The 17273-nt window shown below is 40.1% G+C and overlaps 3 protein-coding genes across 3 annotated transcripts; 1 reads left to right on the top strand and 2 right to left on the bottom strand.

The window, feature by feature from the left end:
* Positions 1–120: 120 nt before the first annotated feature.
* LOC106645882 (serine/threonine-protein kinase Nek4) lies at positions 121–2047 on the top strand. The gene is made up of 6 exons (XM_014361849.3): positions 121–415; positions 509–599; positions 717–884; positions 956–1116; positions 1185–1332; positions 1411–2047. Exons 1-6 carry the CDS (start codon positions 351–353, stop codon positions 1687–1689), a joined length of 912 nt encoding a protein of 303 aa, XP_014217335.2. The 5' UTR covers positions 121–350; the 3' UTR covers positions 1690–2047.
* Positions 1797–6779, bottom strand: LOC106645878 (MAM and LDL-receptor class A domain-containing protein 1). Its single transcript, XM_089589336.1, has 11 exons — positions 6633–6779; positions 5389–5666; positions 5097–5248; positions 4580–5021; positions 4324–4500; positions 3758–4196; positions 3270–3659; positions 2966–3187; positions 2464–2867; positions 2151–2316; positions 1797–2019 (listed from the first exon to the last, which is right to left on the bottom strand). The coding sequence occupies exons 1-11, from the start codon at positions 6748–6750 to the stop codon at positions 1961–1963; spliced, it is 2847 nt and encodes a 948-aa protein (XP_089445462.1). The 5' UTR covers positions 6751–6779; the 3' UTR covers positions 1797–1960.
* A 4016-nt stretch (positions 6780–10795) lies between these two features.
* LOC106645868 (putative NADPH-dependent quinone oxidoreductase VAT1L) lies at positions 10796–17162 on the bottom strand. Its single transcript, XM_014361826.2, has 7 exons — positions 16424–17162; positions 13161–13290; positions 12847–13062; positions 12632–12780; positions 12381–12531; positions 11878–12304; positions 10796–11797 (listed from the first exon to the last, which is right to left on the bottom strand). The coding sequence occupies exons 1-7, from the start codon at positions 16771–16773 to the stop codon at positions 11772–11774; spliced, it is 1449 nt and encodes a 482-aa protein (XP_014217312.1). The 5' UTR covers positions 16774–17162; the 3' UTR covers positions 10796–11771.
* Positions 17163–17273: the final 111 nt, after the last annotated feature.

The following is a 17273-nucleotide window of genomic DNA, read 5'->3' as shown; positions in this document are numbered from 1 at the left end:
TAATCTTTTTTTTTTTTGTTTTTTTTTTGTTTTTTTTAATAAATTTTAATCTGTTCAATTAAAAACACTGTGTTTTATTTATTTATAAAGTAAACCCCAATGAATAACGAAACGTATGTACACACCGTGCTATTCGAATTCCGAGCGACTCGTACAGCTCGGTCGAAGTACACAATACATTTTTGCAGGCGTTGTTTATTTCATTGACCTTACCCACAAAAGTGTAAATCCAAACAAACTCTCATACTCGAGTAGACGTGTGTTACGCACATACGAGGCATTTGGCGAAACAATTGCTCGCTATATTAGTTTGGTTTTATCCGTGGTACCTATCAAGTGATCGATTCAACATGAGCGCCAACTTGCAAAAGGCAAATTTTGAGTTTAAAGCCTTGCTTGGCCAAGGAAGCTTTGGGTAATAATCAAGTTATTATTTTTTTTTTTCGCATCCCATACATCTGCATCGATTGAGTATTTGTTTAATTTTGGCCTTGTGTTCTAAAAAAAGGCAGGTTTATCTGGTGAAACGTCTCAGAGACGGTAAAGAGTTTGTCATCAAGCAGCAAGAGAAAACCGTCAACAGTGAACTGATAACCAAGGTAAATCCTCATAAGTTATAGTAAAAGAAAGAAAAAAAAGCCGCGATTTCCCATGTGTAAACACGAATGATTATTGTAATGGTTGAATTTCGATCGTATTCGAATATGTTTTCCAAGATGACAACGTCCGAAGTTCAGTGTTTGCAAGTACTTCGTCATCCCAACATTGTTTCGTACTACGGGGCCTGGCAGGAGTCCGATAACTTTTACATTCTACTCGAGTACGCTCCTCGTGGTACGTTGAAAGATCTCTTGAACCAGAGAACTGAACCGCTTACGGAAAAAGTATACAACAATATGGCTCTTGGAATTTTTCGCTTTGTTTTTTCGACATTTCATTCAATTATCGATTGCAGGACTCGCTTTATCTATTTGCCCAAGTCGTTCTGGGTGTGCACCATATTCATTCGAAAAATATATTGCATCGTGATTTGAAACCCGAAAACATCATGCTTACCGGGCGTATGGGCGACATCGTTAAAATCGGCGACTTTGGCCTGTCGAGAGAATTACAGGGGTAAAGGCCCGATTTACCAAGAAATGCTTGTGTATTGATCCATTGTTGATTTTCATACCTTTGTGTAGATACGACAACAAGAGTCACGCAGGGTCATACTATTACATATCTCCTGAAATGTTGAAAAGGGAGCCGTACGATTTTAAAAGCGACATTTGGAGCATGGGAATCATCTTTTACGAGATGCTGTCCAAAGAACTTGCCTTCCCGGCCAAGGTGACTATAAATTCAATGTTGTGCCTCGTTAGGAGGATATAGTTAATTTTTTTCAACCCAACGTTTTTACGTATACAGGACATAACGGAAATAACGTACATGATATGCAAGGAGGAGCAGAAAAGATTATTCACAAAAGTTGAAGTATCCGTCGAAACCGAAATCATCGTTTACAAGATGCTGCTGCGAGATCCTGATAAGAGACCTTCGACGAGAAACTTGCTCCTGAATCCAAGTATGGTAAGGTACATCGCAAAGGTTTATTTGAATTTGGGACGAGCCTACGCGGTCCCGCCCGAAGAGCTCAGCGTCCAAATGTTTCTACCGTACATCAAACCTCCGTTTCAAAAAACGTAGGGCAAGTCGTTTTTTCCTATATTTCTGATTTTTTTCGTAATTTAATTTATTCTACTTAAAGTAAACGAAAACACACACGTATACCGAGTGAGAGGAGTTACGAGTAATAAATAAAAAATATACGTATATTTCTCATGATGAGTTCAAGCGAATCATCAATAAATTACAATTTTCGTGATAATAATTAAGTATTATAGGTACAAACAATAATTTTATGTTATAATATAATCTCAAGAACTCAATTGCATGTGAGATAAGTGTGTAAAATTAATTATAACTCTAGCGAGCCCGTTGATGATGATGATGATGGTTTCGCCGTTGGTGGCCGTACTGAAAAAACAAAAATATATATATATATAAATAAATGAAACAAAGTTTTTAGTAACAAGTTACATTGCTTGTTGATATTTTTTTTTTTAAACAATCGACTGTTGAATTGTAAATAAATTTTAAACAATTACTCGAGCAAGATGACGATTGGAACTTGATGTCGTCGATCGCGAATCCGCCGTTGCTGGCACTTCCTTCCAATATCAGCCGATACGGCGAGCGAGCCTCTATAGCTACTTGCGCCCAGGTCCACGAAGGTCTCGGATTATTGAATCCTTTCGCGGTCAGCGACCATATCTAGTAAAAATTACAAAAAAAAAAAAAAAAAAACAAACTCAATTTTCGACGCACTAAACTACAATTCATAGTTTTTTTCCCCCTACATAAGTGATTTTCTTCCCCTATCATAAATAAGCTAAGAAACAAGTGGAAAAGAGTATATACCACTTGCGTCTCCGAGTCCTCGTCGTCCTCTGAAATTTCCGGCGAAGCGTTGTCCTCCTGGCCAGCGGACATTTTAATGACCTTGAGCTTGGTACCCTCCTCGATGCCGTAAGCCGCGAACCAGAAGGTGAAGCAACTCGCGTCCTCGTCGGGGGGTGGCTTGATAAGCGTTGACCGTAGCCTGACGTCGCGCCTCTGTTTCGGTGAAAATATGTCAAAGAAGATAAAGTCGCCGTTAGAGCCAAAGGTCTTGTCCAACAGCTGTGCAGGTCGGTGATTCGGATACGCGCGCTGCCACTGCACCCTGGGGTCGTTCACTCCGCTCGTCGTCACGTTCTCCCAACCGCACAGATCCTTCTCGAAACTGCAATCCTCGGCTCGCACCGTCGCCCCACTTGGCCTTACTGCAAGACAGTTTTTTTTTTTTTTTTTTTTTTTTTTTTTAATATACTCAATTTAATTACACATTTTTCAACGTATATCATATACATATAGAGCATACTCGTGCAATTGCCGGTGTAGAAGCTAATGTCGTCGATGGCTATGTTACCGCTGGCTCTGTTAGGTCCCCAGGTGCCCTCGAAGAGTATGTTGAAGCTTCGCTTCTCGAACACGCTCGTCTGTCCGTAGTACCACGTCGGGCCTTGGTTGTTGTACAGCTGCCAGATCGGCTGGGCGTTTTCCAGACTCTCGCCGACGGGCTGCAACAGTACCCTCAGCACGCCTGTGGACAATGAGTATAGATGCAAAAAAAAAAAAAAAAACACACACACAATGACGTGTAGTGAAAGTAAAAATGAACGCACCCAAGCTCGGGCCGGTCGCATCGATGAACGACTCGAACATGAGGTACCAGAAACTAAGGCAGAGCGGCTCGCCGCTGGGTTTGATCTCCGTGCTGAGCAGGTAGGCCGTTCCGACGATGGGAGGCGAGGCACCGTGGATCGTCAAGGCAGCGAAGAACTCCTGGCGAGGCCGAGCCACGGGCAGACTGTACGGCTTGCGCTGGTTGCGGGGGCTCAGATTCGACTGGGAGACGCGCTCCCAGGTGACGCGGCCGTGAATCGGTAGCCCACCACCCGAGGCCACGGAAGTCGGGGCGCTCGGGTCACCGCGGCTGTTTACCCACTCGCACTCGTCAATCTCGAAGGTACAGTCGTGCGGAAAATTGCTCGGCGCTGCCACTTGCGGCGACGCTGTGGACCAAGGTTTATTATTGCGTTGATTTTTTTTTTTTTTTTTTTCATAGCCATCCCTGCACTTGCAATGTACCGTGCGTATTATGTATACTGACTGGGACAGGGTCCAGCTGTGAAGTTGATGTCGTCGATGGCGATGTCCCCCATGCCGGTGCTCCCGACGCTGGCCTCGAACACGATCTGAAAGTCGTCGAGCGAGCTGACCGTGACGCGCGAGTCGAACCAGGAATTGCCCGCGTTGCCCCGCAGCGACCAGATCTCCTGTAGCTGGGAGTCGATGCTGCGCGCGTGCTTGAGACTGACTCGCAGCTCGCCCACGCCCGAGCCGAACATGTGGAAGGAAAAGTGCATGCACATCGGGGAGTCGGACGAGGTGGCCGGTATCGCCTTGCTCGACAGTCTGGCCAGGTCTTCGGGCCTCCGGGGATAGCTCGAGTCGATGTAGGCGTACCCACCCCCTCCGACCGAGCTCCCGAACGCCCCCGATTCCCGATCCATCACCGGGCCCGTCGTCGGATTCCCGCTGCCTCGGCTCTGTCGCACCGGTGTTCCGTACAGTTTAATCAAAATGGGAAAAAAAGCTTGGGGGGGGGGAAAAAAATACCACGTACGCGCGTCAAGCCGCTCAGTAACGTGGTAAGTTTTGTTTATGTATACGAACGATGGACCAGTCAAAGTCGTCGTCGATGTCGTTGGCCCAGTCGCAAAATCCCGCGGCAAAGTTGCAGTAGGTGATGCACAGCGAGCCCGGCTGGAGATCAATGTCGTCGATCGCCACGTAGCCCCTGTAGGAGCGCGATGGATCCGCCGGGTCCACCGGTATTCCTTCGACGATCAGCTGAAAATAATTGTACACACGTCACATCGCAATTCCTCTCGTCCCGTAAAAACAATTAACCATGTCCTCAAACACTCACGGTGTGCAACTCCGGGTAGGTGTAGAGTATCTGGGCCTGCTGCCAGGCCCCGAGCACGTGGTAGTGGGCGTGCCATAGCACGCGGTCTTCCGGCTGCTTTTGTGCGGTGGCCGAGATCGGCCCGGAGGCAACAGCCGCGGAGGACGGAGCAGAGGCGGTGATCTTGGAGTAGCGGTCGCAGGACTTGGTGCCGGGCCTGGTGTCGTTGAGCTTGGCTATGGTCGAGCTAAAGTCGTCGTAACCCGGATGCAGGAGGACCCGCAGCCCGGCCGAGCTCAATCCGTCCATCGCGTACTTGAACATGAAGCAGGTGCCCTGCACCCCCGTGCTCCCCAGTTGGGGACTGTGCAACAGCCCGTTCGGGCTTATCGAGTTGGCCGAGACGGCCGTACCTCCGGGCCCTGGCTTGATTTTCGCCTGCGACGTCTCCAGGAACGCGTACCTAATTGCCACATTGTCACAAACGAATTACAACTGTATATAATATAATTATCCGTGGGTGTGCGATGGTGCTTACCCTCCCTCGGTAGTGCCAGCCGTCGAGTCGATCGATGGCCCGCCGAGCCAGTTGGTCGAGATGCCGGTACCGGGTGTCCAGGTCAGCTCGCCGCAGCCGTCCTGCCACTCGCAAAGCGAATGAGCGGGCAAAGGACCAAAGTCGCAAAAAGCCTACAGTACGTTACGTATATCTTTTTAAACAAATGTTTTGGTATATGTGTATTAATACACCGAAAAAAAAAAAAAAAAAAAAAAAAAAAAAACAACAAAGAAGAGAGCTTCTCCATAATGATATAGGTACGTGTACTGGCCTCGTCGATGCCAGAAGTGGGCACGGGGGCAGGTAAGCCCGAGTCCGCGGCCTCCGACGATCTCTCCTCGTCGCCGTCGTCGTCGTCGTCGCCGATGCCCCCAGTTTGACGTTGACCCCGGTTTGGATCGCGCCTGCGATTACCGGTGTTGCTGAGCGCTGGTGCCGTTCTTGGGGACCATTTCGGCGCGTGCACGACGCGCGGCTCTACGCGCTCCACCTCGTCGAACGGGGCCCCCTGCTGGTTGCCGCCCCATTTGTCCGCCCTCCGGCTGCTGTCTGAATTTTTTTTTTTTTTTATTACTTCCAAACAAAAATACGTACCAGTAGCGTTTTCACGCGATAACGTATACGTTTTTTTTTTTTTTTTCCCTGTAAACTGTCGTGTGCCACGCTTAAGGAACTTCTTGACAAAACAATTATTTTTTACCGACAAAAATGGTCCAGTATTTTAAATAAAAAAAAGGCTCGAGAGTTTGAAGGTGCTTCGCAAGTTATTCAGTGGCTAAAATTTTGTTTGCTCGTAAAATAAAAATTTTTTTTTTTCCTAACAGCTAGTATTGTAAGTGTACATAGATCATATAGGCGAGGCGAAAAAAAAAAACGCCTGTCACTCTAATAAGTATACAGTGTAGGATAATATTTACAGTTTGGCTGACATACTGCACTAACAAAAAGATAAGGTTCATCTCAAGTAACTACGAACAAAAGGTTGCGTGAAAAAATGTTCCAAATTAAAAAAAGGAAAAAAAAAAAAAAACAAAAAACAAAGGGTATTAACAAAAAGACTTGGGAAAATAATTCTCAGAAGAACAGATTTCCAACGTATCATGTATCTGTCATTTTTAGAAACGAGCTCCAAAACAGCTATTAATTATTCTCTTGCACAATATACTGTATATAGTTATGCAAAAACAGGTTTAAAACGAAGATTTATAGCAATTCAACTTCGGATGTACTTGAATGATATCACATCCAAATCATCTACACTGCGGTGGTTACATAAGCATCACGGCAATTACAAATCTTAGACGATGATAAATATACGCTCGTCCGCACGGGTACAGGTGAATAAACATTTTTTTTTCTATTAGTCATCGGCGACACAAAGTACATCACAAAAGCGCACACTTGTATCATATTATACGATCATCGAGGGGGGGGAGGGGGGAAATAATGAAATTTATTACTTGACGCTGGGAGAAAAAGAAAAAGAAAAAAGGAATAAAAAGACATAAAACGTACTCGTTGCGGCATTGAGATCTAACTGTTCGCCGAGAAAGAAGGATTCGTGTGGTCCAACCGGCGATGCCCGATGCACGTGCAAAAGCGCGACGAGAACGAGACAGTGTCGCGCTGTCATGCCGCTATCGTTTTTTGCCCAACGATAAATATGCTGCTGCTCATCCGCCCGGTACTCTCCTCCTCATCTTACGCGTATATCGTGCACCTGATGCGAGCGCGAAAACCTCTCTCGCGCGCGTCCCGGCCGACGCGAGACTTGCTTCGAAACTGACTGTCGACCACCAACTCTGTATACTGTAATATGTAGTACACACCTAGGAGGTACAACGTGCAACGACAACAGCATCATCATCGTCGTTCCGGTCGAATGCCCTCCGGATTTCGCGTCACGCTCGCTGGACATGCCCCGGTGCAGGAAATAATGTATATACCCCCCGCTATACGACAACGGACAATGGGGAACTAAAACGCGAGCGGAGCTTCGCAGCTGATAAATTCCTCGATAAATTGCTCTTTCATTCAATGCTAGGTCTACCTATACGACACACACACGTATACGTATACATATGTATATACGCAAACAGAAAAAAGGATGTGAAAATAGAGAGAGCCTGTTATACGTTAAAGTACACTCGGTGGCATGCCTTTTTTTCCACGTACGCAGTTGTATACTATATTATGATGGATGATACATGCGCGCAATTGTAAAAACACCAAGCCGATCTACCGATTATTTTTATATAGAAGGGGGGGGATACGTGTGATAATTAATGTACAGGGGCACTTCCTACTTTCCACACCTGTACTTTGGATTATTAATTTTTTTTCTTTTGGGTTCGGAAAAATACATTGTCATAAACTCTACAGCGTTATACTCTTTTAAAATATTCATTTTTCCACCCATACATCCGGTAAGTATACGCGTACCAACGGATAGCGATCGCGCGCGAACTGATTACTTTTCTTTTTTTTTTTTTTTTTAATTTGTTCGCGAGAAACGACATTACTTGTGTATATATTTAAAAGTCGCGTGCGAATGTTATCTGAATAATAAGTACAACGAGAGAATGGATGCAAATTCCGTTTGAAAGTCGCAGCCTTGTGTGTTGTTTTTGCGTGCGAGCCAACGATCAACGTTGACCGCTATTCCGTCCATGCGATGATATGATGCTGCTGATTTTGTTCTTTGTTTCGTTTGCACGTAATGTAACTGTTAGTACTTGTATATATACTTACCTGCTAGATTGAAATTTTACTTTCAAGCAAAGATAAGTGAACACGTCTGTAGGTTTGATTCATGTACATAGGCAACAAATTTTTTTTTTTTTTTTTTTTTTTTTTTTTCAAGCATTTTTAATATAGCAACATGGTCAGTCTTACAAATATCAATATATGTTATAAGCCAAAAAATACAATTCGTTGGTTATTATCTTGTATTTTTTCAACAGATAATTTTTTTGTTTCTTCGTTTTTTTTTTATTATTATTATTATTAGTCATTTACGAATATAGTTTAAGAGTGTGATAAAAATTAATTATTATAATTTATAAATGTTACAGAAACGATACAAACCTACATGTAAATTTATATAAAATCTTAAATGAAACTACACGTGATACAATTTTTACAATAATGAACTTACTCTGATTGTTCAAATTGAAAACTAAAACAATAAGACTACCAGTACTATCGATTAATGAACAGTTTTTGAAAAAAATTCGATTTTTACGCCTGTCAAATTTGCATGAAACGACATTATGTACTTTTTTTTTTTTAGTCATATAGAGAGGCGCGCGTATAACAGGGCATGTAGTACACATAATGCATTGAAGCCTCTTAGACTTTTGTTTGTCAAAGAATCTGAGAAAAAGTATATAATCGGTTTATCCATGCGGATGTGTATGCTATTATTTATTTATTGATTATTTTTAACTATAATAGTTGGCTTATACCGTTAATGTTAAAGAGATACGCTCAGTATTCGTGTAGAATTACATGTAACTCTTTTTTTTTTTTTTTTTTGTCTTTTCGAAACTTACACATTTTTAAAACATTTTGCGGCGTTTCGTATCATAATTCACAAACAGCTAGATGTACATTTCAACAAAAAGCAAGTACGATAACGATTATGTTCTATGCAGTGTTTTTAAGGGAATCTCACTGTGAATAGCTAATACTTCTTTTACTACTTTTGTTAGTTATTACGTGTTAAAGATGTTTAAAAAATATCCATCCCATTTTTTTTTTGGTTGCAGGTGTTTGGGAAAATTCAGTCTTGTTTTAAAATTCGATATAAAATGTAGAGATATTACTTAAAAAATTCGTTTTTCTGGAAGAAAAGATTTTTAGTATATTTTGCTAGCATATGATTTTTGTTAACGGGTGAGATATCTACGGAAACTATTTATTTACTATTAAAAAAATCTTGGTTAAATTGAAAAAAAAAAATCCCACCGTCCTTTCATATTCATTCTAAGCATATCTGACATACTATTCCTTATGAACATCGTTATAGATATTTTTATGGTCCCAAAATGTTCTTATGATAGAAAAATAGTGTAAGAAAAATAAAGTATTACAGTGGAATTGTCCCTTAATACAGTCATATATTTTTACGTCAAAAAGCGAAAAGTTATTCGTAATAATTACATTCAGCATAATGTATACGTCCTTTTCACCTTTCACACCGGCTGGATTATATAAAATAGATTATCATAATGTATACAGTCAAAGTTTAATGTAAACATTTTCAGAAAATCCTTATAAAAATGATACAATACCTATTTTTTTGTTTTTAAAATACATTTATAAAAAGTAGCTCATTTTTGTTTAGTCACGTGTATAAATTATATATGTAGTAGCGACCTTAGAAGTAGCTTGAGATCCACAATTACATGAGAAGCGCAAGTCGTGGGTAGGTATACACTTATTATTATATAGTAAAAAAGGAAAATGTGTTTTGGCTGCTTCAGTTTCTTCGATACAAGAAATTGATACTTACATGCAACGATTTGTATGGAGCTCAGACACATAATATTTTACTGCCAATTTTAAGTCAATTGTCAATTTCAACAAACCAATTCGATCTTTTCATGAAAAAATCCATTAGATTCGTCAAATGGAAATTTTTTCACGAACAAAAACCGAAGAAAATAGAGCGTGTCAAAGTTCGTAAGTAGGGCGGGGGGGATAGCTTATGACGTCACAAAGGTTAGAGATTTTAGAACTTTTGTGTGATATCACGCGGAACTTTAACACTTTAACACGCTCTACTTATTTTTATCAGTTTTTATTCGTGTGAAAAAAATGCGTATTCAATATTTTTTTATAATCTGACGAATCAAATTGAGTGAAAAAGTATTCTATAAAAAGATTGTATTTATAGAATAGTTTACTATTTTTGTAACGCAGCGTTAACGCTAAACATAAGTATATTTATACCTATACGTGTGATATGTATAGATAATTAGATATTGATGCTGCACTAGCACTTTAAGTATAGCATTTTTAGTGCAAATTAGTGCTCGTGTTGTAGAGTTGCACATGTAAGTATAAACCAGTACAAAAAAATTAAAGCTTTTTTTTTTTTTTTAATAATAAATATACTTGTATGGCATTTTGAAAGCGTAAGGGTGAATGTGCGTTTTCCCTGTTTACTATATGCATAACTGGGTAATTATTTTAATAATATGTTTCAAAGTCGAGCTTTGTAAATATACTGGTATACAGTAGTATTATATAAAAAATGGTTAGAAATTATTAATCACATTCAATTGTTCCACGGTCCATTTATATGTTAGATATGCTTTGCCCTTCCTGAATAAATATTTACGTTGTGAAGAGATATATCGTACAACTACAGTTTTTCCACAACATATCACGCAAATTATAGATTGAAGATGTTTAAATACTCAGATGGTTATAAATTTGGGCACTTTCAAGTTTTGCTAAGTAGTTCAAAATACTTCCGTGAGTCTGATTTCACCTAATAACTATTAACAAGAGAATCCTATAAAACAGTTTTAAAATTCGGAAACACTTAAGTGATAATCGTTAAAGAATTCATATTTTTGAAAAATTTGTAAATTAACAAAATGCAGTAAAATTTGTTATAAACAATCTAAAATTTCCAATCCAATTTGATCAAATAATTTTAGAGTAAATTTAATTTGAAATTTAATATATTTAAACTTTGTATATTTCAGACATGTCTACTTCATTTTAATCCTTAACCGTTTTTATGTTTTACATAACACATTAAATTTAAATTTTAATTGTTTTTGTATCATCGATAATACCGCAGTAATTAGAATTACAAGTTTGATGCTATATAGTCAAATTTCAACTATAACTTTTTTTTTAGAAAAGTATAAAATGATTGCGGTTTCACTGTAAAATAAATAAATTAAGCCACAATGACATATACTCAAGTTAAGGATTAACTACAATATATGATAACAACACTAATGATGTCAATACATTTACAAAAAATCAAGACATTAAATCTCGATTTCATCATATACTTGAATGGATATTAATTTTATTTTTAAGCTGTGAAATATGTAGGTTTAATAATTTTGTATCATTTATTTTTTTTTCTTTTTTATAGAAGTTATGTATATACTGTATACAAAATATAAAAGGTTTGAAAATAGATCACAAATAGGCCGTAAAACAAAATTAATATCTCATCAAAATGCATTAATGGGGTTGGCCATTTTATTAAAAATTTACATATTTGGTACTTATTTATATTACTTCCTTGTTGAAGATGATTTTTTGTTCAAATCACTTTGGCAAGTTATGTGTAATAAAAATATACTTCAGATATAAAAAAAACTCACATTGCTGCTTTTAAAACATAAGGATATAGAAGCTACAAATAGATTTTAAAAAACAATTTGTACATTAATACCTTAGAGAATCTTGTACGTATGCTTACAATCGCCGTAAATTAAATGAATTTTTTTTTTTTTTTTTTTTTTTTTTTTTTTTTCAAGTTATGGAAGAAATTTTCGTTCTACCCTTGTTTTTCTGTTTTTTTTTTTAATTTTTTAATTTTTTATAGCTTTCTTGATAAAAAAAATCGCTTAATATTTACTGATGAGTACTTTAGAAGTCATTTTTTATACTTGTAATTCAACTTGATTCTTTTTCTTTTGAGTCTGAAAAAATTATTCAACATTTAAACATTAAAATATTTAAATTGTGAGTATCAAACTTTTTAATTAAAGTAAATACTAACCACTATCAGATTTTTCTTCCGAGGTGCCATTTGTTAGCTCAGGCTCCTTTGGCTTTTCAGTTTCATCGGATTCTGTACTGGGAGACTTTTTATCTTCCTGCATTGCATTCTTCTTATCTTTTCCTTTGCTTTTAGCTGGAGTGATGGGTTTTGGCTTGGGTTCCAAGCTTAGGTCCAAGATAATTTTACCTATGTTCTTGTGTTCGTGCATTTTGAGCAGGGCTTCTGATGCGTCTTCCAGCGCCCAGGTAGAATCAATTACTGGTTTTACTTTGCCTTCGCTCCAAAGTTTAAAAACTTGATTGACAACTCGTTGAACCATTTCGTGATTTCCGTTTTGGTACATCAAGTTCCGAAGGTTGAAACCACTTAAACTTTTGTTCTCATCATATAGTTTGATGGGTGCAACTTTGTCAACTGTCCACCACTAAAACAAATATATTTAGAATTTATGAAACAGTTAAATTATAAATGGTAAGGTAAGTTTAATATATTGTACGTACAAATCGAGCAGCCGAGAGACTTTTACTCTCACCAGCGTTGCCTAATCCATAGAGAACGTATTTTCCTAAAGGTTTAAGGAGTGCGTATCCCCGCCTGCATTCTTCACCATACAAGCAGTCCAAGACAATGTCGACACCTTCAGGGAATTCCCTAAATAAATTTTTTTATTAATTTTGAAATTGAAGAAAAAAAAATTTTTTATCTAACAAATAGTTTTATTTTCAAATAGAAAAAGAAAATCGCCACTTACTTCCTGACGGCACTAGAATAATCTGTGCCTCGCTCCAAAAGATGATCAATCAGACCAGCAGATTTAAGAGTCTCATGCTTTGCTTTACTGCAGACACCAAAAATTGTGGTGTTTTCAACCGTTTTAGCCAATTGAGCTATAGCGTGACCCTGAAACAAAAAAAAGGTGGTTATTTAAACGGAAACAAAAAAGCTGCGTCAAATTAATATACTTACAACGCCACCTGAAGCACCGTGAAGAAGTATGCTTTTTCCAGGAGTGAGATTGGCAATCTCAAATAATAAAAAGTAAGCTACTGTGTAGTTCATTGTAATGGCGGCAGCATTTTTGCAGTCCATTTCAGCAGGCAGTTTGTAAACGTAGTTGGCAGGTACAGTCACGTACTCTGCCCAAGCTTTATGATCTGGAAGTGCGACAACCTCGTCGCCGACCTGGTTAAAGTATCACGACAATTAATTAGTACACAATCAACACACAATATTCAAATTTTTATTTCACTCGTTGTAGGCAATGTAAATGTAATCTTTACCTTCAAGTCTTTGACGCTTTCGCCAACTTGCACGATTTCACCGGCACATTCGAAACCCATGACAAATGGTGGCTTTGGTGGACTCTCCAAAGCTCCTTGTCTGGCCATCATGTCTTGGAAATTAACGCCGCTAAAAACGATAAAATTATTTCTCATTTTGTCGATCAGCAACATCATGTGACGATTTCCAGGATAAAAAGAAAATCTTCTCACATCATCTTACGGAAAAGTTAATAAATATCCAAAAACATCATCGAAGGTTCGCAATGTGTAAGTATGCGACAACATGGGTATACATAGCGAAAGCTTTGAAATCTTATGAATGACATCTGTCAGTATATAACTCTCCAATGCGCTGGTATTTGAGAAAACGCTTCCGGAGTCGAAGCTAAAAGCGTTAACTTACCAACAAAACGTGACGGGACTGCTACAATATATGGTTTTTTAAACCAGTTAGCCTACCCGCCGTGTGTATACGTATATATAAGGAACCTCCAGCTCGAGAAACACACGAAAATCATATACACTTACGCGCTCGCATATATAAGTGGGTATAACTACAAGTTGGCGTGGGTGTAGTATATTTTGCGGGCCTGCATACACACACACAGCTATTGGTCGCGCGCGCGAATGGCATGTATAACAGCGCGTATAATGTATGTGATATATACGGGCAGGAAGTGTCGCCGGGGCCCAGGGACTTATTGTCTATTCCGGGCGACACGCCACTTTACAGATGGCCAAAGCAATTTGTGCGTATATATATATATGTGTGTTTGGATGGTAAAATGCGCTGTGCTCGTATGTGCATCATCCTCGTCATTAATGCACCTCTGCCTGTGTCAACGTGCCAATTTTGGTACTTTTTTTTTTTTTTTTTTTTTTTTTTTTTCTTCGAAAGACATAAACATCGATGCAAAAAAAAAGACGCTCTTTTTTTTGTTTGCTTGCCTCCCGAAAAATAAAAACCCCCGCTATCGTTGGATTCATTTCGGAGCTTGCGATTTAAAAAGAGGTTCCCCCGAGAGAGAGAGAGAGAGATGCTTTTTTTCAATCTTAATTTTTCCCATCGCTCGTCGTTCTTCGACGTAAAAGTATACGAGATAATTAATCGGACTTTGTCCGAGGGTGATAGATAAAAGAGACCAAAGTGCCGGCCACGAAAGAATCCGAACGACGAAATGAGAGGACAAATGCTGGGAGGATTCTGAAAAGGGTGGCACTTGAAAAAGACCGTGGCAAAGGGAGTCAAAAAGTTTTTATGTGCTCGTTGTGCGCTGTACTTACTTGTCTATTGTGCTTATAAAAGAGGATCGTTTGACACAACGCAGTGTGTCCGATGCTCTTTGTACATAATATTAATTATTCACGTGCAGCGAACATACGATGCGAGCCACTAATAAAATCGTTTTGTGCATGTATAGCTGTTAACGGCCGCGTCGACCATGAAAGTATAAGGTACTTATTTGCCGGGTGGTGCAGTATATGTACGGTATCGTGCGTATGACCAGCAAAGAGATACAGAGAGAGAGAGAGAGAGAAAATTGTTCTCTTTCTTTTCCCTTCTCGCTTCATTACGCCGAATCGTTTTGAATTAAATATTTCAAATGCCTCTCGCTCCCGTCGTTGCTTTCATTGATTAACGGATCAAGTCGCGCGCTCATATTTATCTCGGAACATTGTGGAAATTTTATGTTTTATACTTTTAGTGCAAAATGTACCGTGCAAAATGTAACGTGATGTGTATGCACACACACAAGAGCGGCTTTGACAGAAGATAAGGAGTAATAATTATTTATCGTCCGCGCGCGAGCGTTCGTATTATAATAATAATTTGCCTCGAGCTTATTTTTCAAAACAGATAGCAACACGCCGAGCTATCGCGTGTGCTCAAGTCTGTGTGCATATAATATACATTTACGCAGAGTACTTTGTAAAACCCTATACATATATCGCGCGTTATAAATATATATATAATAATACGCGGGGTTTGATGCAATGTTATTTTTTTTTCTCCGCTGATGCGCATTTTCAACTGTATTTTATCATACCTCGTCGTTTAAGTTATGTGCTGCTGCGTTGTTCGTTTTTTTCTCTCTCTCTCTCTCTCTCTCTCGACGTAATTAAGTAGTGTGTATGCGCTTGAAATTTTTCGGCTATTTAAAATTTGCAAAACATCACCACCATCGACGCTTTGTCAGCCAGTCCCCCGAGAAGATGTACTTACCTGCATAACTGAAAGTTACTTTTGTTTGGAAAGGTGTATCATTATCGGCGCGATATCTTGCACTGTCAATCGACAAAGTCCATAATCGGTAAAACTGTTTTGGCTACTGGTGCCAATTTTTTGCGCTTCAAAGCGATTAAATAAATATATAATGAACAAGTGAAGATTAGAAAATGATAATTCCGAGTCAAGGTTGGAAAATAAATCAATGGACCAAACGTCGTCGCTTCTGCTTTTTTCCCCGCCCTTTAAACGGTTTCAGTTCCACCAAATGCGAATGTATACCTATATGTATGAGTGTGTTTCGGAGACGGCCTATATAGGAGGAACGAGAGACGACTTAAAACGGGGGAGGGAGGGAAAGAAGCAACGGAAGGACCGCAGAGAAAGAGCGGCGGAGGACAAGTATATAATACACAGGGGAAGAAAGATTACAAAAAATTAACCCTACGTGCATTGCACATTTATACCCATCCAAAGCGATTATTCGGTTCTTTTGCTCGAGTTCCCTTCATCGACTTGCTGTTTCTGTACTCGACAAAACCAAGAATACTCAAGTCTTGCTGAAGATCGCGAGGGAGTGATTCGCGCGATACACGCCCGTTTCATGCATATATATATATATAGGTAGTGGATCTCTCCACCTCGCACGCATCACGTCGGCGAACACTCCAGAAAAATTTCACAGCCAAAGGGACCCCCTGTTCGACCCACGAGTCTCTTGGTCGATTAAAAAGGACATCGATAGTTAATATAGGTGTACATTTGTATAAACAATATGATGCCAATGATCAACAATGATGCGCTATCGACTCCGAAATCGTACTAGGTACAATGCAATACGGGGGTTGTGGCGAGTTGGGTTGTAATGAATAAACTTACTTAAAAAGAAAAAATCAAGTGTCGCTTCAGCGCCGACAGGACGAGAGTAAGCATGAGCACCAGCGTGGTAAAAGCCCGCGCGTATAACTATATACATAAAGGGAGGAGCTGCCAATGGTACATTGCGTGTATATAATATGTGTGGCATCCTTACCATGCCTTGACTTTGATAAGGACCTCGCTGTCGGCGAGTCCAGCGGGTTCGGGTCTCTTGAGCGATTTGACGTTTTTGAGGCTGCCAAAGCCGTGGAGGACGATCGCGCGCATGTCCTTGGGTGGCTCAGGGCTCGCCTTGTCGCCGTTCTCCTTGGGTGTTTCGTCGTCGCCGCCGCCGCCACCACCGCCGTCACCATTCTCCATCTTCTCTGCATCCCCCTTGGGCTGCTTCTTGTCCGCCTCGTCGGCGGCCGATGGCCCGTTCATGGGTTTATCGTTACTGTCGCCGGCAGCTGCCTCGTGCTGATTATTGGCGTCACCCTGGTGCAAATCCTTATCCTCGGCCATTGCGCTGCAGCTCCTGATGATGTGCGTATCGGCGCGTTTCTCTCTTCCTTTCGTTGCTCGCTCGCTCGCCTCGCTCTCGACTCTCTCAACTATCTACTGACTTGTTTCCCGTTCTTCGTTCCCGTATTATAAGTACAGTGTCTGCCTGCGGCGTTTGTGCGCACTGCGCACCCTTTCCTTCTTCTCTCCTTTCTTCTTTCTCCCCCACGTTCACTCGGATTAGTAAATTTAATTCCGCCTGCACTCCACTGCAGTTGTTGCAGTCAATGTCACGATGTACAAAAGAATAATGAAAAAAACAAAAAAAAGCCAAGCCCTGCAAGTAAGTATGGTATTAAGTACGTGTATGCACTTATGACTCGCCGGAAAGCCCAAACTGCCGCTACCACCACCGCCACCGCATTAAAGCGTCCTTTCTCGACCTATATCTGTATTTGTCACTTTACTGCGCCTGTATTCGTATTGGTAAATTTGTATCTGTGTGTGTAATAATACGCTCC

The sequence above is a fragment of the Copidosoma floridanum genome, unplaced genomic scaffold, assembly GCF_036245765.1.
Source record: "Copidosoma floridanum isolate Cflo_tuat_1 unplaced genomic scaffold, Cflo_Japanese_pri ptg000009l, whole genome shotgun sequence".
In the NCBI taxonomy this organism is placed as follows: Eukaryota; Metazoa; Arthropoda; class Insecta; order Hymenoptera; family Encyrtidae; genus Copidosoma; species Copidosoma floridanum.
This window is presented reverse-complemented; position numbering and strand designations above follow the sequence as displayed.

Coding starts and splice junctions, on each gene's coding strand:
- LOC106645882 (XM_014361849.3), top strand. CDS start 351: ATGAGCGCCAACTTGCAAAAGGCAAATTTTGAGTTTAAAGCCTTGCTT. Junction 600..716: donor ACAGTGAACTGATAACCAAG/GTAAATCCTCAT, acceptor ATGTTTTCCAAG/ATGACAACGTCCGAAGTTCA. Junction 1,117..1,184: donor CTGTCGAGAGAATTACAGGG/GTAAAGGCCCGA, acceptor ACCTTTGTGTAG/ATACGACAACAAGAGTCACG.
- LOC106645878 (XM_089589336.1), bottom strand. CDS start 6,750: ATGACAGCGCGACACTGTCTCGTTCTCGTCGCGCTTTTGCACGTGCAT. Junction 3,660..3,757: donor CACAGCTGGACCCTGTCCCA/GTCAGTATACAT, acceptor CTTGGTCCACAG/CGTCGCCGCAAGTGGCAGCG. Junction 2,868..2,965: donor CTACACCGGCAATTGCACGA/GTATGCTCTATA, acceptor ACTGTCTTGCAG/TAAGGCCAAGTGGGGCGACG.
- LOC106645868 (XM_014361826.2), bottom strand. CDS start 16,773: ATGGCCGAGGATAAGGATTTGCACCAGGGTGACGCCAATAATCAGCAC. Junction 13,291..16,423: donor CTTATCAAAGTCAAGGCATG/GTAAGGATGCCA, acceptor TATCGTTTTTAG/CGGCGTTAATTTCCAAGACA. Junction 12,781..12,846: donor ACGGTGCTTCAGGTGGCGTT/GTAAGTATATTA, acceptor TTTTTGTTTCAG/GGTCACGCTATAGCTCAATT.